This window comes from Amblyomma mixtum, chromosome 1 (genome assembly GCF_055824585.1).
Source record: "Amblyomma mixtum isolate Tamu chromosome 1, ASM5582458v1, whole genome shotgun sequence".
Taxonomy (NCBI): Eukaryota; Metazoa; Arthropoda; class Arachnida; order Ixodida; family Ixodidae; genus Amblyomma; species Amblyomma mixtum.
The window spans coordinates 241,285,010-241,312,573 of record NC_143012.1 but is presented as its reverse complement, the minus strand read 5'-3'; the positions used below and the strand labels follow the sequence as shown (position 1 = coordinate 241,312,573).

General features: G+C 44.7%; 1 protein-coding gene across 2 annotated transcripts in view; it reads left to right on the top strand.

Moving 5' to 3' along the window:
- LOC149371337 (cell adhesion molecule Dscam1-like) overlaps window positions 1-27,564 on the top strand; it is a 188,608-nt gene that overhangs the window by 84,609 nt on the left and 76,435 nt on the right. For both annotated transcript variants that reach the window (XM_089565380.1, XM_089565368.1), the window contains exon 3: window positions 14,433-14,594. In XM_089565380.1, the coding sequence (XP_089421506.1) occupies window positions 14,522-14,594 (73 nt within the window). In that variant the 5' untranslated portion in view covers window positions 14,433-14,521. The remainder of the gene's footprint in view (window positions 1-14,432; window positions 14,595-27,564) is intronic.

The following is a 27,564-nucleotide window of genomic DNA, read 5'->3' as shown; positions in this document are numbered from 1 at the left end:
TACTCACAAGGAGTTACCTTCGTTTAAGGGAAGATCCCTCATTTCGTTTCGTTCTCAACCAGCAGATAGAGTTTTAATGTCCTCTTTATCGCGTTCTTCCTGTCTCTGTTGCCCTTGTGACTGCAAATTAGGCCTCACTCGTAGCCATCGCTTCCTAATTCTGGCGTTTTTGGTACAGCAAAAAGGCTACTTACAGTGTAGGGCAGTATCATGCGTCAACTACACATGCTACACATCTACGCCTGATATACTGCGTCACAGACTGCATGTACTGTCTACACAAAGAGTATGCAGGCACTGAAACCGAGGCTATTGTGAGCTATAGGCTGGATTAGCTTTGTGTTCAGCTGCTGTTAATCGCTCCATCATAGCGATGCTAAGTAGCATTTAAAGACGACGCTATGCAGAATTCAATGCTTCTGAGGGGCTAAAAATTCCGTTCACGTATTAATTATACCAAGAACATAGTGTCAGCATTATCAAACGAGTAAGTTACGGCTGAAAGATAAGAGGGAAAGAACGAGCTTTACTGCCACGCAGAATTAAGTGTCGCGAATATCCTGCGTCAAGCTCACAAAAGTTAACTGGTCCTTCAGCTGGTCCTAGTCTAGTTAGGCCAGCCTTGTTAGGGGGGCACCAGACTCAAGTGTCGAAAGGTAATAATATTTATCATGGCTATTCACTGATGATGTCAGAACCACTTTACCTCAGACCAAGCGGTCGTGACGCCTAATAGCTCTGTTATCTGCAGTAGCAAACAAGACAGAACATTCATCATAGTTCTGTCATACCACGTGACTTAAGCACAGCTTGTCAATGCGCACAGCAGACGTTGGGTCACAAGCCCGCAAAAACAGAAAAGAAACCTCTTTCCAAAAATGGCGATGTGATATGTTATCTACATCCCACGGAGCATATATCTTCGCAGATATGTCGTTCCTAAGGCCATACGCATCGTTATGAAGGAAAACAGAAAATGAGAAGAAATACTGGTGCCCTCATCCCTTGCCAGTCATTTTTTTTTATTTTTCCTGCTGCACTCGGCATCGGCAAAATACATCGGAAAATTAAGTTGTGCTCCCCGCAAATAAAGCTTTTCGGGCACCAAAGCGCAAAAACTACTGCGGGGTTTCTCTTTGCAGTAGTGCTCCTGAGTTCTTCAGGCGTAATTTCTTTTTTTTTTTTTTGTCTCGGTCCCATCCTGATTTGCCCTCGTCTCTAGTTCTCTTCGAAAGCGCAGAGAACTAGCGGCAGCCATGCGCAAGCTCGAGAGAGACAGGCCGACTGGGACAGAACTCTTACTTTTAAGCACGCTTGGACGAAGCTCGAAACACGGCTTCTGAAAACCTATCCCAGCTATTCATCTTGTGTATATGACGACCTCAGCGCCGTCGGATACGTGCGTCTTTCGACGAGCTGCTTGCTTTTCGCTTAATTCCCTTTTACTTGTTCCTATCTATTTACTTCTTTTCCTGCGTTCGCCTTTTCCTTTTTTTCTCAGATTTCCTTTCAGGCTCCCTGGAAGGGCAAAATTTGGACAGATGACTTGTGCTATTCCTGCTGATAGCTAGTGCTTCGAGATAGCCTTGTGCCTCGAGACAGCCTTCAAGAGTTTTAAGAGCTTAATGTTTGATTCAAACTTGCTTCTGGTTCAATTTTCAAAACGTTGGAAAGGAAGAACTTGAGCTCTTCGTTCGCTGTCGTTGACACTGAAAACTATTAAGCCGTCTGGGCACGGAAATTCTGCTTTTCGCCGCATCAGAGAACCTATCAAGCGCTTAATCTGTACGTTCGAGCTAAGGCAGCCGCTGAGCTGTTAGCTATTTTTTTTTTCAGATTGCAGCTGATCCACTTACTCACACACAAAGAACATTTCTCCCAGCCCTCCTTCTTTTTTCTTGCGCTGTATTTCGACATTATTCTCTACTGCGGGCTGCTTTATATTTATTTTTTTTCTAACTATCATTATTACCATAAAATGCTTGAACACCTGCTTTCAACTGTACTCTGCACATACAGGCTGCTATATTCGCTAGAGACCTGCTTGATATGCCACAGCCGCATTATTTACCCAGAGAATAAATATTTGTCCTCAATCACCATGTGCGGTGCCTGCAACCATAGCTAAAAGAATCGCTTAATCTGTGCTACGCAGCAAGCGGACCGAACCCAATGCCTGCGTCCCTGCAGTTCTGAAACCGTTCACCCCTTTCATGTCCGCTAAAAACATTTGCCGTAAATCTGAAGAGCAGCATCTTCGTGGCTGTGATCTTCCGGATTCCTTTGAGTAATTTGCACGAAAAATTTTTACCACAGACCCCAATTTCATTCACGGCTCTTTTCTACATCAGAGTTGATGGCTGTGTACTCTGTGCGCTCTATGCACACCGACGAATTTCGTGGAGCGCTATACTGACGGCATCCGCCACATCGGCAGAGCTGCACGGTTTTCGAGCCAACAATCAAAGGCCCTCCGTCCGCCGGCAAGCCAATGGGCCGTATTCTTTTCAATATATTTAAGTTAATCAACAAAATATTATTTGAAGCGGGAAATCATAAACTCGGAAAATCAGATACCTGAATAACTTGGCAAGAGTCTGTGATAACTATGTTCTATTGCAATGAATTGCAGGGCTTCATTATCATTTGCACGGACGAAATGCATTTAAAACTTGTCCCAAAAGCCAGAGTTTAATAAAAGTCATCTTCATAGAATGTGCCTCGGACGAGACATGAAAGGAATATGCTTGTTAAGAAGGAGATCCCCTCTCCGGTCTGTAGTATTAGAACCCGTCGTCATTTTTGTCGTTTGTGTGCTTTCTTTCAGCCATGTAATTCATAAGTGAATCCTAAAGGTTTCGCATCGGCTTTTCCCTTTCAGTTTTGATAACTAGTGCAGGCTTCGCTTGGTTGCTGCAGCCATCCGTCCCTTCGTTGTTTAGATTAGATCGTTAATAACTTCTGTCGCAAGTGCGCAAGTGAGGTTTTATGGAAATTGGTCGGCGTATTCTTTCTAAATGTCCTGGGTACGTTGACGACATAGCTTGTTACCCACTGTAAGTTCAAACACTTCCTCAAACGCCGTAGTCACTGCGAAGCATATAGTATTCGTGGTCTTTTTGAAGCGGCATCTAAGAATTTTTGATTGCGAAAGCAATATTGCTAGCACTTTTCTGCCGTCGGTGGAGGTCGTTCCTTCGCTCCGGCGCAGCTGCGGTGCACGACCACATGACAGCGTGACGTCACGACCAGAGGAGAGCAAGGGCCCCAACTCATCTCTTCGGCCGCAGTCGTTCCTTCGCTCGGCGCGGCGGCTAACACGTGACGGCCTCCTCGGCCTGCCGCGTTAGGGCGCCCGCTAGGAGAGGATAAACGGGGCGCCGCAGGCGCGCTCCGCTTAGTCATGTCTGAGGAGTTGTACAAGGCGCCGCTGGACCGGCGTGCTGCGCGCAAACGCCGGCGCCGTGCCGAGGAGACAGAAGAAGAAAGGCAAGAGCGGTTGGCTAAGCAACACGCCTATGCCGCAGAATGGCGAGCCCGGCGGCGTTCTACAAGTTCAGTGAGCGAGAGTAGTTTCATGGACTCTCTGAATGTCGAAAAATCGTCTATGAGTAGTGCAGGGCGATATAATTACCACAGAAGAAAGCGCCGTGTAGAAGAGCCACCGGACCGGAGAGAAGAACGGCGTGCAGTTGCACAAAAGGCGAAGCCATGCCAAGCCACCAGCAGAGCCAAGCGCAGCGAGGGAGCTATTGCTTTCGCAATCACTCAGGCTTAACCAGAGCTAAGCCACAGCTAAATTTTTTTTATTAGGTTTCCTTCAATTAGGAGCATTAGACTGCGTTGGTGTTAACCATTAGAAATTATTGACCGAGAATTATGTTGAGCACTTAATTTATCTGCAGGTTTTTTCGCTATCTTTCATTCGCTGCGGTCCTCTCCGTTAAGGTATTCTGCACCTCGTGCAATGATACTCCAGTGTAGGCACTTATAACTCCCAGGGAAAAGTTTTCCTCTTCGAGTATTCCTTTTGCTCCGCTAAAGTATTTCTCAGAAGGTCAGCGTTTTAAAGGCAGCTTCTTGAAACAGCTTGCGGAAAGTGCTCCTTACATAAAATGACATTGAAAAACCGTCTAACTGATTAAAAATTCTTGACAAAGAGAGACAGATTGTGAAGCATAGTAGGAGGCAAAGTTAAAACTTGCCGCAGGCGCTTAACGTTTAACAGCCACGAACAGCTCACGCTCACACTTTTGCTGTGAGTTCGAAGTACGTGAGATTTCATAATGCCGCGGCATTTTGTTACCTTTGTCCTCCGTTTTCATTCTGTTGTTTCAGCGCTCAACGGCGTTTTAGACCTTTATCTGAAAGGTTTCCGTTGTTAAAATAGAGTGCTGCCGAGAGCGATGACATTGTGATGCGGAAGGCTACGGACGGAACGTGTCCCTTGAGGCACCATCGAGCTCAGTTCTTTCTTTCTTTTCACGGCGCAAGTTCGCGGGAATGGATTTTTTTCCAATGCATCAGCGTCTCGTTTGTCTGAGTACCTTCACTGCTGCGTGACTGTATACTGTCCAATCGGTCGTACTAATTTTTTTATTCGAAACTTTGTCCGTTCTCAACAGGAATGCGCTTCTTCCACTTAGGAAGCCAGATTTTAAAGTTCTCACTAACAATTTAGAACTCGTCCAATATAGTTATGTGCACTTTGTTCGCGTTTCCAAAGAACCTGTAAGACTAACAGCTGTGATGCCCAACTTTGGCTCGCCACCTGTTGTTTCGAGAGGAAAAATCGCACGTGTCTGCCTGTTTCAAAAAATATTTAATTGCGAAACACTTTTTTGCAATGAAACAGTCTCTGTGTACTCTTGGTCGTCGTGTTTGGATCCCGAACATAAGCTGTTAATACATCATTATATTCGAAAATATTTATATTCTAAAATAGCCTGTTTATTTCGGGCGAGATTTTGAAACTTCATCAGATGCGACACTGCCTCGGCGCCTCAATGGGTTACAACCAGCATCCTTCCTTCATCACCAAAGCTGCGAATTCGCATTGGCTTAAATCAGCCGTACGTAACCAAAAAGAAAATCGCCGGCATACTATCATTTTGTTTCGCTCTATTACCTTGAATTCAGAGAGTGCAATGCCGATACCTTTTCCATCTACGCTGTACGTTTCAATTAATTTATCCCTTTATCTCCTTCTCGCTTCCCGCACTGCACTGTACGTTCAGGAAAAAAATTCTAGATACTAAACAAATACCAATATAGCAGTACTAAATGGCTGAGGCCAGATGCACGAAAGCCGTTATACACAGTGATCTTTTTCCGAGCCCGCTGCAAGGGCTGCTGAGGCTACCCTGGTAACCATTACACGATACATGATATGGTTAACCCGTCTGTATTGCCCTCAAACACTGTATGTCCCACACGCGCACTCAGGCAATTGCATCCGCTTCGCAAACACGAAGCTCTTCCTTACTCATGCCAGTCCAATTTGGAGCTCTTAATATATCAGCCCTTTCGGGCCATGATGTCCACATGTGTGGACAAAACAGACAATATTTCTTGAAGTCTTATATTTATGAAAGTCACAGATATAAAAGTTAAATTGGTACATGAGGACCTTCCAATTCATATGTGCTTAACTTTTCCACTTCTTGTTGTTTTCTGCAGTCGAAAACGATGAGTAAGACGGCACATGTAACAAATCAAGGACGCTATGAGACATATATGTTCTGATCTTCTTTATTCCTTAAATGCTATTTTGGGCGTGCCTCCCAAATTCGAAGGTCGTCAGTTCGGATCCCACCGGCGGCATGTGGTTGTTTTTTCTTCTGCTTTTATTAATCTCCCAGTGATGAAAAACAACAAATTAAAAAAGAATACATCCCCTATACTCCTTCTTTTCGGTGGCTCTTGGCTTCCGTCACGTATGGGTTAACGAGCACCTCTTTTCCTTTCAGTTGTATGCTGAAGGAAATAAGCTAGCCAAATTCTGTTTGCCATCACAAATAATACTTCTAGAGCGTCATTATTTCCTTACATGTCCTTACACGAGGCTTATTGTTTAGAGTGCCGCGCAGGCGAAGCTAGGAAAGACTTGCTCATAACATTTGCTTAGGTTTTTATTTAAATTAGAACCATTTGTCCGCCGATATTTCCCTCGAACTAAAACGTCCCAGTGTAGGTCTACACAGTAAAATTTGAGGAACATGCATCGTTTTGAACCATCTAGAGACAGATTAAGAAGAAGGAGTAATAGAAGATGAACATTCACAGGTATAACTACTACGAGGAGGAACAGTTGAAAACTGGGCTTTCTGCAGATCTCTGTGCTTCAGCAAATGCAAAAAAAAAACTGGTTTTTATGCTATGTAGACGCTGCCTTAAGCGCCAGTTATGCTCAGCTTTTTCAAGACGTCATTTCTGCTGCATGAAAATATTTTTGTGCTGGTGGACATGCGTAAAAGATCACGCGTTGAGTTCATGCCTATTGCAACTACTGGTCCCCGGAGTCCTTATGTCAACATATGTCCCCATCTTCAGAACCTGCGCATCTATTTGTTGTCTTTATATTTTTATTATATTAATGTTAAATAAGGGAAATAGCGTTACAAAATAATTCCAGGATACTACAAAAAAAAACTTCAAAATTCGGGCTGAAAAAGATGAACATATTTCTCTTTCCCTGACTCTTTCATTTACTAACTGGGAACGAGCCTGCGAATATTTTCATTCATCAAGATTCAGGGCCCACAACCCTTATCGGCGTCATATAGTTTTACTATGGCGCCAAAGGCAGGTTTCCTAAATAATAGGAATTTTCTCAAATATTTCTTGTAGGCTACTTTTTTTCCCATTACGTCACCTGGGACATTTTCTATTCACAGTTAATATCCGTGACCGGCCCCTTTATGACTATATATTCGTTTCATGCTCAGAAAAAAATTCGAATTACTTGTATAAAGAAAAAGAACAACGTAAAAAAAAAACAACAAAAGGGATCGCTTTTCGAGCACCCCACGGCGAATCGCTTGCACTGAGCTGACAAGAAAATCCTTGTGCTCCGGCAGACAATTACGAGCCCCTTTATTCATGCTCCTCGCTGCAGGCAACGACGACGACGACGTGTCTCGACGCTAAGCCCACGAGGCGAGGCTACACACGAACATCGCTTCCAGGTTATGTTCTTTCTGCGCTTTCATTTCTCCGGAAACCTTGTCAGCGCCGACAACGGCGGAAGAGCGTACGACGACGAGGCAGGCATAAAGTTGGCGGGGCTTGAAAAAAATAAAGAAGGAAATGAGAGGCAGTTCCTTTCAGATCGATACTTTTCCTCGAAGCTCTAACAATCGGAAGCGAGACGTGAAAACCGAAAAAAAAAGTATCGGAGATATCGGTCTGCTTTGTTTTCTTGCGTGTAGCAAGTACTTCGTTTATGCTACCCGCTGTTGCCTGTGCTACCTCCTTAATCTGATTGTCTTTGTTAATCTTGTGTTTCTTGACATTAACCTTGCCCCTTACTGCAGGCACTCATTTTGTTTGCGCGTGCGTGTGTGTATGCGTGCGTGTGCGTGCCCTATATGTTGGAACGGCGTTTGCTTGTTCGCTGAAAATAGTCCTGCGATCATTAAAAGGAGGGACTGAACACACGTTATTCTCGAGCACGAGCCAAGCGAAACGAGGATTTGTTGCTGCCTGCAGCTGCTATTATCGAGTCTCCACGGGAGACACTTCCGGTTTCGTGTAGCGCGGTGCCACTCGCGTGACCTTTAATGACCTCTTCTTTTTCTTCCCCCGACTACACATACACTGAGGTCCCCCCCTACCCCCCAGCTCCACTCCCCTTGTTTCCCCTGTTTCTTGTATTTTGCCAGTTCCTCTGCATAATGAAGCTGTGACTGACGGAGGCTAGCGAAATATAGCGAGTGCTTTGATGTGTCCATTCGGCGTTTGCTGTTTAGAACCGTTAAATATACTTCGGCACGTTATTTTGACTGCGATTTCAAACGGAAACGTAGAGTTTGCAGGTGCCTTTTGATGCTATAACTTCATTTCACACGATCACGCGATGCAATAGCGACACTAGACCAGGACTATGATGTTAATTGATTTTTATTACTGGACACTAATAACGTTAATAGCACTTGTCGCTTCGCCACATGGCCTCTGGGAGTCGGGTAGCGTATAATAGCGTCGACGAGCCATGTGTCTGAGAAAAATTAAAGTAAAGAAATGCAGGGGGTGTGTCCACAAGTTTGCATGCAGCTGGGCTCGAATGAGGGATGGCCGAATAAGAAGCGGAAGTAAAAATAAGCGTGCTTTTTGATCAATACACAGGAAGCTTAGAACATTAAATACGTGTTGCACGAAAGTTTGATAACTGCTCCTACTTTTTTATTTTATACGGCATTTTCTTACTTTTTCTTCCTTTCTTCCTTTCTTTCTTTCTTTCTTTCTTTCTTTCTTTCTTTCTTTCTTTCTTTCTTTCTTTCTTTTTTTCTTTCTTTCTTTCTTTCTTTCTTCCTTTCTTTCTTCCTTTCTTTCTTTCTTTCTTCCTTTCTTTCTTTCTTTCTTTCGTTCCTTTTTTAGTTCTTTCTTTCCTTCGGTGCATATCGGAACGCTTCGCCTTACTGTGGAAAGAATGGGCACTATTGCAGTTCCATTTAGAAAATGAGTGATAGCGGCAGAGTTCGGTGAACTCTTTGTGGGGAATCCAACAAAACATTCTAGATGCGTATTTCACAGAGTTTATCGACCACGAGTGCCAGCTGGCAAGTGCATCGCATGACTTGGCCTTCAGTAGAGGTTTGCACACGCCTCCGCTTTGCGCTATTTGAGTAATTACTCCCTTATTACCTGGAAACTAGAGAGCTCGCATTAGTTTACCTGCGTTCTTGAAAAGCCCTTTTACAGATAAGAGAGCACTCACTGGTCCCTGGACTGAAGTTTCCCCACATCTCCCCTTTGTCTAGCTCTGGCTTCGTGTGGAAGCTGCCGTAACATCAGCTGAGAAACCACGTCCTTTAGTCTCCTGGATACGTGACAGCTTGTGTTACGCGTTAAACGTCGGAGAAACGCAAGTGTTCTGCCGTGGAGTAAGCTGCAGCAGGTTTTCTTGGACAGATAATAAGTGGCTCATATGCCCATTTTGGCGTGTTAAGGTTATTTGCAATAAATCAAGAGGTTATACTCATGCCGAAAACACGCGCTTCAAGCTTCCGATTCCGAATCAGGCAAGCTTCATTAACCGAGCGAGCGCAAGCAATATTTCTTCGACAAATTTATTTCAGGGCTTCACGCAGCAGTTCTCATAAAATGAGACACAAGATGTCGTTGAACGCTTAGTGGCAAAAGAGTATTCGCGCTCTTTTCGTTGACATGACTTCCTAACAGTGGCTGTAATTTTTTATCAGAAGACGCTGACTATACACTCCAACATATTGACATTTAAGATTTTGTGCAAAGTTTGTGTAAAATTAAGTACGCGGCTTGGAGTCCTTATGTCGGTGATTCCCGGAACTCGACGTTAACGGGCTGACGTACGTTTCTGATCGCGTATAGTCATAATCAGCAGAGAAACGTGCTGACCTCATCTAGCATATGTCTACGACTTCTTTTAATTTTTTTTACCTGTCTTGCTGACTTTTTTTCATCTAGTTTTTTTTTCTTTTCACGTCCTTGCTATAACAGCAAGAGCAGCTGACCAGCCGTCCTTTGGGAGCCTTGTCTCTCTAAACGTGACTCCATCGACCGGGGGAGCTCGCCGATAGACCGGGCCTTTCCTGTGGAGTTTGTGCGATATCGCCGTAGACATGTACAACTCGGCGGTATCATACAAGCCGCCTTTCCTCTGAGAGAACACGTTCACGTCCTGTAATGCACTGAACGTGACGCAGGGAATCGTTGGGAGCATCCTGCTTTTAGATAACCTCTTAAGACAGGCCAGCTAGCGGCATGCATCAAGAAAGCTAGGAGTGACAAATGCCTAATGCGTGTCTCTGCACGTACATGACATAAATTCTCTTTCCATCCGACTTGCCCAACTTTCACATACACTGGCAGAAATGCGTGTCAGTTATGGTTAACATGGTTGCTTTCTTTGTTTATCCTGTCTTGCAGGCGAGACTAATCCTTAGTCCTAATGTTTCGGTCTAGTACCTCCTGGCATGGTCGCCGTCCTTTCCATTACTGTCATGTATGCAAATATATCCCTGTATTTATTTGCACCCTTTCTATGCCCGCAAAACACCAAAATAGAAGCACACACAGAGAACACGATGTATTCACTCAGTGTGTCCTGGGTCTATTTGATCCTAAATGCTAAGGTGCCTTTGTAGAAATAATAAAGCAATCACCGTAAGCTAGCGACTAAGCAAAGGCTATCGGTCCCAAAAGACTGATGTATTGCGAATTAGTGGTGCGTGCCCAAAGCTTCGTGGATGACTTCATAAAGGAATAGATATTCAAGCTTATTATATTATTACTATTTGTTATTTGGGCCAGTGAGAGTACTCAAAAGCCTTTGTACGAACTAAAAACTGTGGGAGGCATCTCAACCAAAGCCTATACGCATTCAGCTCGAAGCACTGAAACGTGACCTAAACACTAGATTTTAAAGTAAACGCGCATCTTCATTTCTGCCTCACTTATCAACTCACTTATCACAGCGTGTCAAGAAAATTGATGCACACATACACGCAGAGAAAGCTTCGTCATCGTTTCGGTGGACAGGTAGACTCCCCATCTTCATTTATAATTTTTTTTTCTTATGGCAAGTTTTCTCTCAGCTCCACCGCTACATATTTTCCTATGAATCGCCTTTTCGCAGCTCTCATATATTATGCATTTTGTAATTTGACTACACGAGAATCAAGATGAACAGCCGAGATTTGAATTTTTAACGTTTGAAATATACGGGGCCCCATTTCGACACCTCAGGTTTCGCCATTCCATAATGCGAACCCTTTAAATTTGTTCCTTCGAAAATAAAAAAATCTAAATAAGAAATGAGACAAAGCCCTCTCCAGCGGTGCTAAAGCAGGCTCATAAAAATGAAATGGAACAATATGTTGAGTAAAACGTAGAGATTGAAAAAATGAAAGCCATATATTAGAGACCAACTTGCCTAAAGCTGTACACTGCTTGAACGAAAGTAACCTTTTCTCACAGATTTTTTCAACTCGTTGCTAAAACTGCTGATGATGAGACTACACATCCTGTTAGTTTTACTGTTTCAAACAAATTAAATTAAATATAAAGGATGCCATGCATTAATCATAACTTAAATATTTAATAATACTAAGAATAAAAACTTCGGCTTGTGCCAAATTTGTATTCTAATGCAGCGAATGATAGTAAATCCGCCACGCACCAAGTGCTAGTAAAAATATTTAAGAAAATGTTTCCATAGAATATGTGCCCCAAGATTCCATCTTTCTCAAGATAAGCGTAACGACGTGTCGTAGCCAGTTTTATATATTTGTCCTTTAGTCCCTGGACTCTTCATGGGCAGCTTTACGCGAAACGTGTTCTTTTTGCATTGTTCGCTTCGTTATTTCTCAACAGAAAAAAATAGGTAAAAGTTACAGCGGAGCAAATGTCACCAGTAAGATTACGTCGGATTCAATTTACATTATACTGACGTTACGTTTCCATTTTTCCAAGGGAGGGGGGGGGGGGGGGGGGTTAAGACCAAGCTGTTTGCTAAGAAAATGCAAAACTACTATATAAGGCGTATTATACAAGTACATATGCCAGAGCAGCACAATGGCTTATGTAATCAATAAATAGAGTAGAGAAAGATATAAAAATAAAGGAGGGGAACAAAAAATGCGCGGCGATGTTAGGGAGTCTTCAGTTCGACTTCTTGCCCTCTACGCAGGAAAATGGTTCAAAGAAAGCAGAACTTAATGCGAACAACAACGCGCAGTGTACGAAGATGCATATAAACGCTATAAAAGATAAACCAGGCCTGTCAGCTTCAGAGACAGCAGCAGCTGCTACCCCGTATATTCGTCGCTTCTGGAACTTGTCCAGAGCTCCGCCAGCTGAACACGATTTAGAATGACAGGGTGCTGGACATTCAGAGTGCAGAATCTCTGCAAATGCTCAGTCGCAACAAATTTTCTACTGTCTCATAAAATTTATTCTCCTCCTTAGCTCATTGTTTTACGTTAACAGTTTTCATCCGCGCGTTTTGTATATGTGATTTCGCAGTGACGCCTGACAAATAATTTCGTTTGTCTTCTACCGGTACAAACCACTTGAGCTTACGCTCCCTGTGCAGTTCGGCTGTACGATTCAACGACACTTGTGTTCGACCACAAAGCCTGAAGGATGGGGGAGAGTTGGAAAGAAAAGAAAAGAATGGTCCTGAATAAATAGAAAAATGGCTTCTAAACAGAGAAAAAGAAGAAGAAAAACTGATAACCAGAAGAGAAACCAGAGATCGAAATCAGAATCCTAATCCAAAGAGGATTCCGGTCAGGTACTATCTGTTCAGAGACATGAGGGAGGGACTGTAAAGGAGAAAAAGAAAAAAGAAGTGGTAGGGTTTTAACGTGGTTAAATTGAGCAGACGTGCGAAAGCATGTTTTCATTCTTCGCCTCTTCTTTCTGGTCATCTGCATGTGCACGTAAGCGCGTGTCTCGCTCTTCATATTCACACCCTCTTTGCACTCGACGGCAGCTGCTGCGACGTCCTCCTCCCATTGGCTACAGATGGCGCGACGCTCCTCCGAACTTACCCGAGCTTCCTCCCATTGGCTGCGGCTTGCGCGACACTCCTCTGAAAAAAACCGAGCCTATCCGAGTTAGTCCGAGGCTTCACACAAGATTCTTGGTTGGAACCATGTTAAGTGGTGCTTTCGCCCTAAAAACAAATTGATTTACGGACTCGAAAAGCGTGTGTAAAAGGGAGAATTTATCCCCCAAGTGTCACGCTCCCAGGAATCCGAGCAGCGCCTTTCAAGCCTTCCGAGCTGACAATTGCATTCGTTACTGTTCTAGGATTTTGATATTCGTCAACAGGCCGGTATGTAGATATTCCGCATTAGCCTTCCCATCGTAACTGGGAATAAACAAATCACATGCAGGTTCGTCTTATCAGAGTTACGAATGCAATGGGCAGTAGTGTCGGCCGTACCAATGAGAAGGAATAGGGGTCCGTAGGTGCAGATTATAAATTGTAAACTGTGGGATTTTCCACCCCGAATCAGCGCGTGGCTTATGAAGCACGCTGTAGTTGAGGGCTCTAGGTTAATGTAAACCTCGTGTGGCTTTTTAACATGTGCTAACATTGCGCAGCACACGAGAGTTTTTCTATGTGGCCGCCGGGGCCTCGAAAGAAACCACGACCGCGGAATTAGGAGCCGAGCGCCGAGGTCACTGAGCCACGACGGCGGCTTGGTAAACGCAACGCCGAGCATAATGCTACGAACAAAAATTCCTCCCCGGTATGGTAGACAAGGCAGGAAAGCGTTTGTAGGTCAGGACCCGTGGAATTCTTTATTCCTACAGTTTTTCTGTGATTGTCCCCATTTATCTGCGTTTTCCTATTTAATATCTCAAGTGTGTATTACTGCTAAATGTATCGGAGATTGTGCGGTGTTACCGCTGTAGAGGCCACCTTAGGAAGTTAGCCCCGCCGATGCTGTTATTGCGGCGCTTTCGTGGCTAGCAACGAGAAAATAGACGAAAGTTCGCTTAAAAGGGTGATGGAGACACGAGCTCGTCAAGATGACCACCCGCGTGCTTCGCGCTTCACAAGAAGTGACGACAAGTGACATCAAAAAAGTGACGCCTCTTCCTTGACTTTTCTACCTATCACGCTTTCGGCTGCTACAATAGCACGTTTTGCTTTAGCGTCTTGTGATACGCTAACATTCCGTGGCCGTGCGGTAAATGCGTACATTGAATATTAACCTCCAGGCATGGGCCCGTGCTCCCTCCATTGCATTTGGAAGTCGAGGTCCGATATTATGATTTAAGATGACCGGCTTGCGATGCAGACGCTCGTTATTTCTTACGTAAGTAAATGCCCGCTGACCTTTGATATTAAGTACAAAGTAAAAGTTTTGGTCTCATTGCATACATACCAGTGGCATGTTTATGTTCAAAGAGGGTCCATATTAACGCAGAACAGGAAATAATTCTAACACGAACGCTGCTCGCGAATAAATATTGTTGCAAGACATCACCAAGCTGCGTAATTTAACCTCTGCAGCAAGAGAGAAGGAAGCTGGTCCCATTTGGAATCTTTTTTTTTTATTTTTGTTGAGCACTCAATGTATAGGAAATCTTCAAATAAGTCCGTAGTACCACTTAGTGTGTCGAAAGAAAAGAGAAAACTCCTCCGTATTCTTATTGTGTCTTATTCAGTTCTTCCTTTCTCTCTCTCTTTCCTTCGCTTCGCCGCCCGGCAGTGGTGCTGGAGAAGTTCGTGGCCAGCGTCTACGATGCGTACGTTGTGCGTGGAAACTCGGCTCTCCTGCGTTGCCACGTGCCTCCTTCCATGAGGGATTACGTCAGAGTGACGTCATGGGTACTCGACGACGGCATCACCATCGGCACGCTAGAAGGCGCCGGTAAGGGTTTTTGATTCCTCCCTACGAGTCTCACTTCCCTGTTATCACTTTCCGAGAGAAGGTTGCATCGTCCAACGCGTGCTGTGAGAAAAAGATCTCATTTATCACCGCACTGGGCTTATGCTCCGCCTTGCTGTTTAAGCAGATAAAAAATTGGAGGCGACATTTAAAAAGAGAGAGAGAGAGAGAGAGAGAAAAGGACGGAAAGGCAGGGAGGTTAACCAGGCGATGCCCAGTTGGCTACCCTACACTTGGGGAGGGGAACAAAGGGGAAAAAAGGAAAAAGAGCGGCAAAGAAATGAGTCTGTCAAGTGTCCATCGACCACTATGTCACAGGGAAAGAGGGCGCGCACAGAAAACTTAGATTATAGGCGGGAATGCGAGGCGACATTTAAGCTCCTTCTTAAAGGTATGATGCGATAGCGGAGTGGGTTAATTTCCATACAAGCAGAGGTCATTCTCTACTTTACATTCATAGATCCCTGGGATTCCTATACCCCTTCTCACGAAGTGGTGCAGCGGTTAAGCGATGCGCGACTGCCCTCCGATGGCTGGAGCTGCCACCGGTGGGCCTCGTGCGGCCCAGGTCTTCTCGAGCTACAAATGATTAATTTAACTGCCACATAGTGGGCTATTTGCTCGCTATTCGGTGGGCAAGTTGTGATGACGCTGCAAGGTCACGTGACCTAGGAAGTCCATTGCCTCTTAGGTTGTTCTCTGGGCACCATCTGCCAGATTCATGGAGGCCAGAAGTATGCATACTTTGCTCAAAAGAAGTGGGGCGCAGCTAAAGGAACCGCATCGGTCGAAATAGAACCCTAGCCGACTGTAGAATACATACACGAAAAAGCAGGATCGATGACGGAGAAATTCCAGCTCTCCAAGGAAAAACAACTCTTCTCTAAATAAGTGCAAAAGCTCCCTACAAAGGCACACCATCATCTCAGAAAGCGCACGCCGGCGGCGATTTGAAGTAACGACCTCCTAGCGATTGCACCAGAGCATAAATCTCGCGCAAATATGAGCAGTCGCGCAAAGCGGCCGCTACGGCAACGACAGCAAACGGTGCATTCAAAGGCAGCAACATCCCGCATGCACCGCCCCCAAAGAAAATTAAAAAAAAAAAGACAGCCATGTGTCAAGACAGGGGAGAGAGAAGCTATAAATAAAAAAAAAAAACAGCGAGTTCAGCCTGCGTTTAAAAATTGCTGGCATGCTACTAAGCGTGGGGAAGAGAATTTGGGAGATAAAGGCGGAAGGAGAGCGGTGTAAAAAAAAAGGTAAAATAAAAATAGAGAAGATAAACTGCGGCCATTAGATGCTTCCTTCTCCGTTGTGTTCGTCTTTGTAGGCGCTATTGTTACCATTGTGCCTGAGTCGCTTTGGGACGTTAAACCCCATAAACCAAACCAACCAACCAACCTTTGTCAAGTAGCCACGCATTACTCTCATACATGTCGGTTAAACTCCTGGAGCGGGCACACACTGCAATGGCTCTTGCGTAGGCATCCTCCCCCCCCCCCCCCCCCCCCCCCCCCTTCTAAGTGCCACATGAAGTCACGTAGGTTCACCGGCAGGAAACACGCTGTCACCACCAGCCAAGAGGTGAACTCCGCCCGCCGCCTGCGCTCTGGACTCGCCAAAGGCTGAAGTAACGCCGATGGACGCAACTACTCTGTTCGATACGATATCTAAATCGAGGCTGACGCGACGGAGTTGCCGATGAAACACCCCACATCTGCATAAAAAAGCAGGTATCCGAAAACCAGCGGATTCCGACTGAGTGGTACAACAAGGTCCAATTCCATGAGCATTGTCCCCAAAAAGTTAAAGACGAGTGCTTACGCTGGGCAATTGTCCCCTTGTAACAAACGCAGTAGGAAGCGGAGAACCAGCAACCGGACGCAGACGGGAAGGCAAACCCAGCCCTCGGTTCCCACCTCCTAAGAAAAACGAATTGAGAAGAGACTGGAAGCAATCGGAAGACTAGGAGAGGCGGCTGCATTATATGTCCAATGTACTATACATCCGGCCGTTAAAAACCGAGTGGACAAGGCAACGCCGCTCCCAAAGGGACAGATCAAAGTCTCTGGCCATTGCAACAGTGCTGCGCACCTCATCTATGGCCAAATTCCACACTGAAGCTGCTTCTTCACGTGACTGATAACCAACGCCCATAATGCGGATAAATCCTATTACTGTGCGTGATTTGGTAAGCACTGCTGAGCCGCGAATTAGGTGCATGGGCTAGTCTACTGGCTCCAAACGGGCCATTACCACCTAGTTATCCGCTAATGAACATGTGAGATCACCACCGTTGATGCCAGGAGTTGTTCTCGTGCCGTTGGCTAATTAAGCAGTTTCTTCGGTTGGTCTTTCTGTAAGTCACATGAAATTTGTTCATGCTCAAGGCTGTTGACTATAGTTACTACTTATAAAACATGTGCGCTGTGCGCTTACGAACGCTGGAAAAACCACAAAAATTTAGCTACAAAAAACTCCACAGATGAATATTGCTGGAGAAGAAAAGAACACTGCGACGCGCGAAAGCCAAGATCTCTGCGTCTATATCAGGATGTGGGCCTTTCAGCGTAGAATGCTGCAAATGTATTTTCGTCTGCAGGATTAAGTAAGCAGGTGCTATTGTGGTTAGAGCTCAAGTGCACGCAACTGTCATAAGATCTTAGACATGCCGGGTTCTTAAAAGCACGCTTAGTGACAGAGCGCCACGGGAACTGCACGTGGTACTGACGATGGCGGACAACAGGGGTAGAAAGGAAAAGAGCGCTCAGAAATTCCAGAATGCTTTCTTCATTCATGAGCTTTCGGGAACTTTTTGAACCAGGAGAGTTGCTCAGACTCCGGATACTACTATGTAAAATGCGAGGTATTTCTACATTGAAATCACTTCACTAGAAGGCGCTGCTGTGAGGAAAACTACACCTACATTCGTTCACTGGCCCGCCATAGCCAGCCAGCACCAGATCCACCCATGTCTGCACTAACGCGCCGACGGGTTCATGCTCCAGCCTGTCACTCCGCCATCGCCTGTAGTCTACTCTGCAACTGCGCACAGGCCTATCTTCGGGAAGAGCTGGCCTCTTGCTTCGCATCGGAATACAGCGAGGATCGTACGCTCGCCTCCGAGAGACGTGCTCGGCGGAGCGCGGTTCCTGCCAAGGCCGTAAGCCCTGGACTCCAGGAAAAGCACGCGGGATGTCTCGCGTGTTGTTGCTCGCAGCGGGCCACGGAAGCAGGGAGGAGGCGCATATATCCTAACGCCCTCGACCCGGGGTCATCGATCAAGGCGTCCAGGAAGGCGAGGCTTACGCCGATAACGCCCTGGATGCCCTGCCCTGACTGGCGCCCCCGCTCCAGAAGACGGCTCTTTTCTCGGGCCAGCTCTCTGGGCGACTGAGCGCGCCTCGGGCGAAAACGGTGTCGGAACCCGGCCGGGACACTATAGTGACGGCGTGAAATGAAAAGCGCGCGAAAAATTTGAAAACAGAAGCCGAGCGTTCAGAATAGTAAACAGAATGGAAGGAGAGGGACAAGAAGGATCAGCGTCCAACCGAGCTTGGCTGCACCCGTCGCCGCGAGGAGATGCATGACGGCGACCAAGACGCCGGCCATGCGTCACAGGAGCGCGTGTTTGAGTGCGTGCTGCTTCCCGGCATCCTTTCCGCTTTCTTTTTTCCTTTCTTTGTATGTGTGCGCGCCTGCCTCTTATTCTTTCTTCGGTCGTTGAGCATACGAGAAAATAAAATCTCTTCACTGTGAGGTTTTTCTTTTTTTCCTTGCCCTCTAGTTTATATGGAACATATTTTATTTTCCCTTGACGCATGATGTCTTTAAATGCCAGCGGTCTCGACGATGATGTGATTGTAACATTCCAATGGTTCTACAGCAGCCGCTCCGGGGATTAGATGATAATGATGATGATGATAACCCTTTATTCGAAAGCGCTGGACCGTTAGCCTAAGGGTTAGAGTTGGGGGTTAAGACTCAGTAATATGAGCAACGACAACGAGCAGACCCGGACCATGGCTTTATCCCAATATGATGTTCTTTATCGTAAAAATAGCTTAAATCCCAGATCCCTGTTGTGGTTATATACTATCTATGCGGTAATCTGCATCGGCAATCAGAAGTCGCTGTGTTCGCCGCAAGAAGAGCAATTTATATATTTACCTTTCCAGTTTCACACTTCTACTTCTATCACTCACCGTCTAGAGCGACACGCATCACTACATGTTTCATTTTCTGATGATCTACTTTTGTTATTACTATTATTACAAAGTGTTCAGCGTTTACTACTTTTATGTTCTTTCTTTTGCGCTTCCCGCCCTGATGTCTGGCTCGCACTGACATCATGCTAGCACCTCCTAATTTAACTCGTGGTATTAGCTCAAGCAAAAAACGTATCGTAAACCTTGCTGCGCTACTGCCGACAATCACTGCCAGAAACCCATAGCTAGAGCCGCAACCATGCACAATTTCATGAAACTGCTTTCACTCACCGCCGCTCCATTTTATGGTAAACCAATAATGGGCACCTCTTAAATTGACACTCCTAACTTCCGCAGGAGTGAAAGCGAGGGTTTGGCTTGTCCTCCAAAGATTCGAAGCGTGTGCGTAAAAGTAGTCCCAGAATGTAAATCCTAGATGCAAACTAGGTTGCCAAGGAACATTTAGAAAGGGCAACACATTAATGGACTATGTTCATTCCAATTTAGCATTTCGTTTTGCCTTCTAAACACACTACTAAAACTATCTTTTGAATTCATTTTTCCCAGTACGCATCAGGCACTACTACTCTCACTGTTCGATCTAGCCATTAAGGACATGCTGAAGGTCACCTCGCTTTTGTCCTTTTCTATTCTGAAGCTGTTCCTTAATTATCACACTAAGTTTCGCGATGGCTGTTCTGGCATAACATGTACTGCGTGCACTACTGCATTCTGCGACCTTCAGCCGCCAATCTTCAACGCACAAGTGCACATGGCCCCGACGGGCAAGGAGCAGTCCAGCCGCAAGCGCATCTGCTCCTTCGGGGCAGTATGCGCATGCGCACTGGTGGCTGATGATCATAGTATTCGACAATGATAGCGGTACGCACGCTAAAACATTCTATTCAGAGGGACACGGATTTATATAGATGATGAAATCAAGTTGTGAACTAGTGTGAAGAGAGCAGGAGGGCTCGTTTATTCATGCCAGTATTACTAATTATTCCTACACCTTAATATAGTCAGCTTAGTTTGCTTAAACGAAATGGACCTGCTTTCAAATTAATGGGGTGTTGCTATTCATGTACTCCGCCGACGACTCACTCACTACAAGCACCAAGTAAAACGGCGGTTTACCCTGTGTCAAAGGCAAAATCACGGCACCGCTCGACAATAGCGAAACAATGCGTATGCAGTGCGGGCGCAACCAACACAATGCTGCATTCCCATTGGCACAGCGTGGTTCTTCCGGTCCGGGTCCTTCAGACAAAATAAAAACAACAAATTCATAAGCGAAGCAATGATGTGGCAGCCAAACCAATAGAGCACTACACGAATAGTTTCCCATTGCTGTGTTAAATCGATACTGAATTGTAATGGCGTGAGCTCATTTTGGCCTGAGAGTGCAGCGGCACACGGTGTTCTTTCATCTACGCAAGGTGGGGTCAAAGACCCATTTGCCGAGCACGGCACCCCAGAAATCTAGGGGGCTCCCGATTACGGCTGCTCGCAATATACAACAGGACTCTAATCCGCTCTAACTAAACAATGTCATGCCACCACAGCACGATGCGGGGCTTGTGACGGGGCTGTAGGTGTCGCTTCCGACTTCGTCTCGATGTTAGCCGACAGTGGACCGTCGCAGCAGAGCCAGGAAGAACGTTGTTCACGAAGACGTCGTCCACGAACGTCTCAATAACTGGCCTTAACCGCCGGAACCTTGATGTTCACGGGCAGCGCTCACGCACTGGACTCTCCCGCAGGGCCGCTTGCTCGGTCTTTATACAGAGTGTTCAAAATGAGTATTTGCGGATTTTTAAACAAAATACCAGGAGCAGTATACAAAAGTCATTATTGAAAAGGAATTACGCGACCCGGCAGACACAGTGGGAAAAATTGCCGTCGTAACCTGAGTAATTACTCATGATTATTTATTTATTTATTTATTTATTTGCATACGACTGTGTACCTCATGTGCGCTAAGCAAAAAGGACAAACTCCAAAACATATTTTCAATAACACCATAGTATCTGTATAAGGAAAAGGATGTTGTAACAAATGACACCAAAGAGCTAAACAAAATAAGTAAAATCAAATAACTTTTTATTGACTGCAGTGGCGTGCATTTCTTTATTGAAAATTTAGGCGGTTGCAATTAAAGGCTATTCTATTTTGTACAATTTTAACAAAACGCCTGTGTCTTCAGATATGCACGTCTAAAATTTCGGCCCAAACAAGGAAATTACTAATGCGAGACCGCGGCACCGAGTTGCAGACGACGGTGGCAACTTTTCATTCTTGGCCAGCGAAACCGAAGAAATAAAGTGCCGGCGGCGAGGTACGAGTGCTGTTTCTTTTAAAAAATGCTTCTAGAGTGGGCGATAAGATACAGTGCTGATTTAGACTTCGCATGCGGTCAATCGCAGCGATACCGCGCTCCTGGCAAAGAGCTAAAATTTGTACGGTCGTCTGTAACTCCACATTCTTATCAGGTGAAGCGCCATACGCAAGAGCTGCGTCGCATCGTGGAGGAGCTTCATGCTGGGTGCCGCTGTGTCTCATGCGTAATTACATAGTTTGGACTGAATTTTTACACGCATATCTCAGGACATAAGCGCGTTACTAAAATTGTAAAAAAAAAAATGGAAGTCTGAGTCTCTGAATGCCACCGCCTCTCAGTTGCCTGCAAAAACATGCACGTTAACTACAGTGAATAAAAAGTTAATTATTCAATTTCATTTGAAACACCGGTTGCTATGACAATTTTTCTCACACTGTGTCCGCCTCGCCGCATAACCCACTTAGTTTTGTGCACTTATCTTGTTTGTTTTTTTTGTGCGTTAAGTCTAGTTTAGAACACCCTGTAGTCTAGGCGCCGCAGTAACGTGTGCATCACGCGGGGTTGACCACACAGCCATAGGGAAGGCTGTGGGGTTTGCATATATACTGTGCTGACGAACTTTTAAGTGTGTCAAGGCAACCTAAAATTTTCAATTGGAAAATTTTAGTAGTCAACCTGGGGTCAGATATGGTGCGATTTGCGTAATACCATCTTTAACGTGAAAGTCTTTTCCGCTCTGTGAATAACGTGCACGAAATCCAAAGTGTTCTTCGCAGTACCGCATTCTTTCAGCATCTCATGGGGCACGGCCAAATTCTTAGTCGCTTTCAGCAGTGGCAATCGGCCGAAAGTTTTTTGCCCGCCGAAGTTTGGCGCGTTCCCTTTCGTGTGGAGAAAAAAAAAATCTGAATAAGTCTGTTCATTGTGAAATGAGTAATTTCCGATTTGCTGTTATGGCCTCATGCTTCGTAATTAATAAGTACTGCAACAGCGCAAAATACAGAGACAAAGAACGAGGCAAGACAAACACACAGACACAGTTTTAGTTCTAACGAACTCGCCCAGCTTTTTGCTCTTCATTCGTAATTAAATGTTCTCTTCTTTCCACTTCTTTCAATTCTAATCAAAGGTTCCTAACTACCTCCTAAAAATATGTTCCTGATTATCAGGTTTGTAATAAGATTAAGCCTGCCTCTGCAGACTGTGATGAACAATACTCTTCCAGTTTCGTTCCAGCAAACTGTAGCCCCCTTTCTTTCATCCTCGTCTCACGTTGGCTGGGTTGTCTTCCATAAAGGCCTGTAGATAGCCGTATTGACTTTCCAAATCAAACCTCAGCCTTCCTTGTTTCCACAGCAATAAACTAAATGCGACGCAGCGTTGTTTGGGCTCAACGTTACGCTCCAGCAAGCTTCATGTTTTCATCTCAGACCTCTCGTATGTCTTTACATCCGGAATATTACCACTGAACCACTGCCGAACCAAACAACGGATTGCCGTCGGCAATTGTGCGATGGTAATAAAGCCGCCTTCCCTGCTTCGACAAATTTCAGCCGCATGGTTGCTGCGTTATCGGCGGACTTGTTCACTTCCCCTGCGTTCAGTTCTTCCGGTATGCCATTTGAAAGAAGCATTCGGCTGCTCAATTACCGTGTTTTGTTTCCTATTTCTGCTTTGACTTGGAACTGTCACAATGTTTCCCATTATTTTGTCTCCCCAACCAGCGTGGTTCTGATTTCCGAGCCATGGACAGCGTGTCTTGCCTCCTGTTCGCATTTAATGCGACAAATATTCAATATGAAAAATGCAACGCGTTTTACAAAGACGTATATCGAAATCAGCGAGGAAAGAACATTATCGAGGAGTTGAGGACAGACAATGCGCTGTTTTCTATCTAGCGGTTGATCTCTGAAATCGCATTTTTATGCCTCTACTTCAAAGGCTTGATCGGAATCTCCTCCGTGTGCCGGTTGTTGAGTTTACCCATATGTTGGTGGTTCGAAATTAAGCTCATCGATTTTTCTCTGCCGTTTGCTCCGAGCGGACAAGGCCTATTAAAGCACTAATGTTGAACTTCAGGACTGTTGGTTTATGTTCGCAAAGCTGTAGCATATGAAAAGGCAAGGAACAGAGACAAAGTCGGACACACACAGGGCTGACTTCCAACAACTTTATTTGCTTTTATTATGCATTTTCGTAATAATGGTGTAGGAAATTTGAACTTCCGTACATTCACTGCGTCTACGTTCCTTGGCTTTTGATGCGCCTCAGGTACGATTGTCTCACGGCATTAATTACGGCATAATGATGACTCAACACAAGTTACCAACAATACTTAATCACTGTGATGCACTACAAATTGATATTGTACAACTACCTCATAAACGTATTACCGAACTATTAAGGCGGAAGCCTTTAATGTCTCATCGTTGTAAGCAGCAGTTGTCGACAGAAAATGTCACGCTTTTCAATTGGTGGAAACGGTCGTGACGTCGCAGTGCGCGAATTTCAAACCGGGCCAATTGTACTTTGGCTAGTAACCATGCAACCAATTGAAGGGATCGTATAGTGATGCTCCAAGTAAGTGGGACTGAGCTTAGTTAATTGCTTAATTACCCAATTAGCCTAATTAGCTTTACTAGTCAGGCCATATAAATAAATAAAACCGATTAAGAAATTGGTCGAGCTCAGGAATCGAACCCCGGTCTTCGGCGTGAGACACGAGCATGCTACCCACTCCGCCATGCCAGCTCGATGGTTTGGAATGAACAAAGGCGCGTCTAGTAAATACGCTGTCTTCACTTACTCTCATCCTCCTCCATTCCCTTCCCGCGAGGTTTAGGTGTCCACCGACAAATGAGAGACAGATACATTTCCTTTCCTCAAAAACCAATTTACTGACGAGCGAGGCGTAGAACCGAATGGGCGATGGCGTTCTATGGACTCCTTGGCAGCGTTGCAAGACGCTGTCGCGTTCCACTCTTAGGGGCATCAGTGACCACACTTTAGGTCAAAAAAGTGCCCCCCTGAATTTTGTGAGACAGTTACTGCGTAATTTCCTTTCCTCAAATACAATTTTCATTTTCTTCATTACGGCTCCTCTTTATCTATCTTCTTTCACTCCCACTTCCTCCCTTCCTGTACGGTGCGGTTCAGGTGTCCACCGAGATGACAGAGAATTACTGCGCCATTTCCTTTCCTCAAAAAGCGTTGCGTTCAAAGGGCAAGGCATCGCGCTGAACGGGTGGTGTTCCGTGGACTCCCTGGCAGCGCTACAACGCGCTGTCGCGTTCCACTCCTAAAGGCTAAGCTTAAGCCTCATAAATTAGCAGTTAATTAGTATTCGTGTATTAATCAGTAATTAAGCATTAACTAGTGATTTGTCATCACTTAGTAATTAGTACTCAATTATATGTGACGCCACCGGTGCCACAGAAGCAGTCAAAGTGTTGCGGAAAACGCTTCCGCCTCTACCCACTTTAGACAGTCAAAGTGCCCCCTGAATTTTTCATACAAAAGTCGTTTATTACCATCATTACATAATGTATTAATGTCTTATCCCAAGTTTGTTTTCCAGTTATGGTATTTCTGATGTGTGCATGTTTCCTCTGTATTTAGCATGTTTATTTTTCTCACCACTATGTGCCAAACCAGTTTTTTGTTTCCGCATGCAAGTGCATCGTTCGTCGCTGCTAATGGGTGATGGGTCACTGGAGCTCAGTCTAGCCGCAACAAAGCGGCTTTTTCTCCAGTCACCTTTTTTTCGCTGTACAATGCATGCGAAAATAAAGATTGATTGATTGATTGATTGATTGATTGATTGATTGATTGATTGATTGATTGATTGATTGATTGATTGATTGATTGATTGATTGATTGATTGATTGATTGATTGATTGATTGATTGATTGATTGATTGATTGATTGATTGATTGATTGATTGATTGATTGATTGATTGATTGATTGATTGATTGATTGATTGATTGATTGATTGATTGATTGATTGATTGATTGATTGATTGTCTTACTGCCGCTTTCGCGATCAAAGAAGCAAGGCAAATCCATTGAAACACTCCCGTTCAGGGCTGTTTTTTGGGCTCATTTAGCCTTACTCATGTTCATTTAAGTAATGTTTGGTTTGGGCTCACTGAATCATTATTGTAAAAGAGTCCGAAAATGGGGCAAAATCGACCAGGGACCAAGGGCTCATAGAAACGACGGGACCGACGCCACTTATCTACAAATGAGCTTTATTCACGCACACTTTGTTGTTCATCTTTCAGTGACACGCTATTACGAGTAATTCACGTAGGAGTGTTGCTTTCAAGGATTTGCTTTTTGCTTTGGACAAGTGCGCACGTTCAATTTTTGGCTGAATCGGCAATCCCGGTGTTACATTTTACGCGACACAGTTAAGCTCCCGTCAAGCGGAGATCCGCCGTAGTTGGCGTCGTGACGGGACGTTACGGGTCGTTACGTTACACATTGGGCTGTGAAATCATAATGATTACAAGTTTAATTATGTTATGATCATGAAGCCGTATCGTGACTCAAATGTCATTATGACATATAAAGATGTAAAGCGAAATAATTACCCAGAAAATAAAATTAGGGTAATTTAAGTTCCGAGTCAGACATGTGCGCTGCCCCTAAGCTATTGAGGAATGTTCTTTCGACTTGGTCAAAGTGAGACCTTGTGTGTCTTTTGGGTTATCACGTGGCCTAGTGTTCCTACTGATGCATGCCAAGTAGTGCGCGTAATTAGAAAGAGGCAATAATTAAGAGAGAATGCAGCAAATAACCATTATCTCAGTCGCGTCGCATCCCTGAAATGGAGCTCACGTGTCACCCAATTTTCCGTTTTGTTTCGCTTGAAACATCATGCGCCATATTACGCTGATTCGTTCTCTCCGTCTCGACTGCAATACTTTCTTCTGTTGACTTGTTTCTTCTGTTGTCAACAGCGACACGAAGTTTTTATGCTTTTATAGTTTGTTGAAGGTTGTTACGTTTTGTTGAAGGGAATCTGTGATATGGCTCGGAAGTATTATAAATCAGCACGCAGGTGCCAATGAAGCTAAGCTGCAACTCCCATAGGTGCCGTTGTTCTCAAGTGCCACCTTTGTATCCGTTCTGTTTTACGCCGCCTTCAGAATCTTTTACAGTCACGTTCATTACTTGCTTACTCATCGATCTGGCATACAGTGAAAACATTTCATTGGATGCTATGTGTCACACCTTCTTATTTAGGTGGCTTTGCTCTGTTCATTCGCAGGTTCAATTAGGCAGAGGTTAAAACATATAAACCGTAACATCTGAACTCTTTAAAAGTTAGGTTTCAAATTACAGTCGTTCGTAAAGTGTTGAATTTATGACATCTGTTACAGTGAAATCAGTTAAGATTATTTGAAATAATTAATGATATGTATTGCCCTAAACGAGGAACCGAAATTACTCACAAGAAAAATGCGCAGTATGAAGATATATAGAAAAAAACTGCGAAATCTAGGATGAAAGCATTAAAGAAATCTCCGGCCACGTTACCACATAACCGATAAAACGGAGACAAAAATTGTATGACACCATCCGGAACATCCTGCGCCAAGCTGTTGGCATGATACGATTTTTTTACTACGACGGCAACGCCCACTGCGAGGCTTACGGCGTTTCAACCGAACGAGCTGTATACGCTGTTACGTAAAATTGTGAGAATTAAATTTTCAAAACTCAAAGAAACTTGCAAAAGTTGAAGTCATCCGCAAACAGCCATGTTGCTACTACGGCTCTCTAATGCTACCCAAGCACCTGATAAAGGCGTTTCGACTCTAGCCATGCTACACAAAGTATCATATTACAGGAAAGTGTGGTGTTGCACAAGAAACGAGGTCTCTTTAAAGCAGTTTTTCAAAAAGGGTGCGTTGTAAGGATAGGGCCACAGAAAGAGTAAACTTCGTGCCTCAAGAGGCTTACCCTCATTAATAAGTTACACGGATGGTACGCAGATCAACGGTGCCACTTATATATTTTTGGCTCATTTTTTTCGCTACGCTCCTGTTATGAGTACTTCCCAAGCATCATTTTAAAACCTTCAGCGCGAAAAATATCGACAGAAGAATGCACCAAAGTGCGCGATTTAGACGCGGCCGAAAAACAGCGTAGACGGTACCGGCTCTGGAAGAAACTGGCAGTCTCATTACTTAGTTTCCGCTTTCCTTTTCAGTCTGCTTCCATGGTTGAAAAGTACGAAAGCAAAATGCTGTCCCCCGAATAACACAAAATTTTGGAGATCTGCGACCGTCAGAGCCAAAAGACTCCTTTGCTTGTACCAAAATATTGTACTGCGCAGTGGAGCGTAGCCTTCAGACCCCACGCTACTGTAATATTGCTCCCAAGGATCGC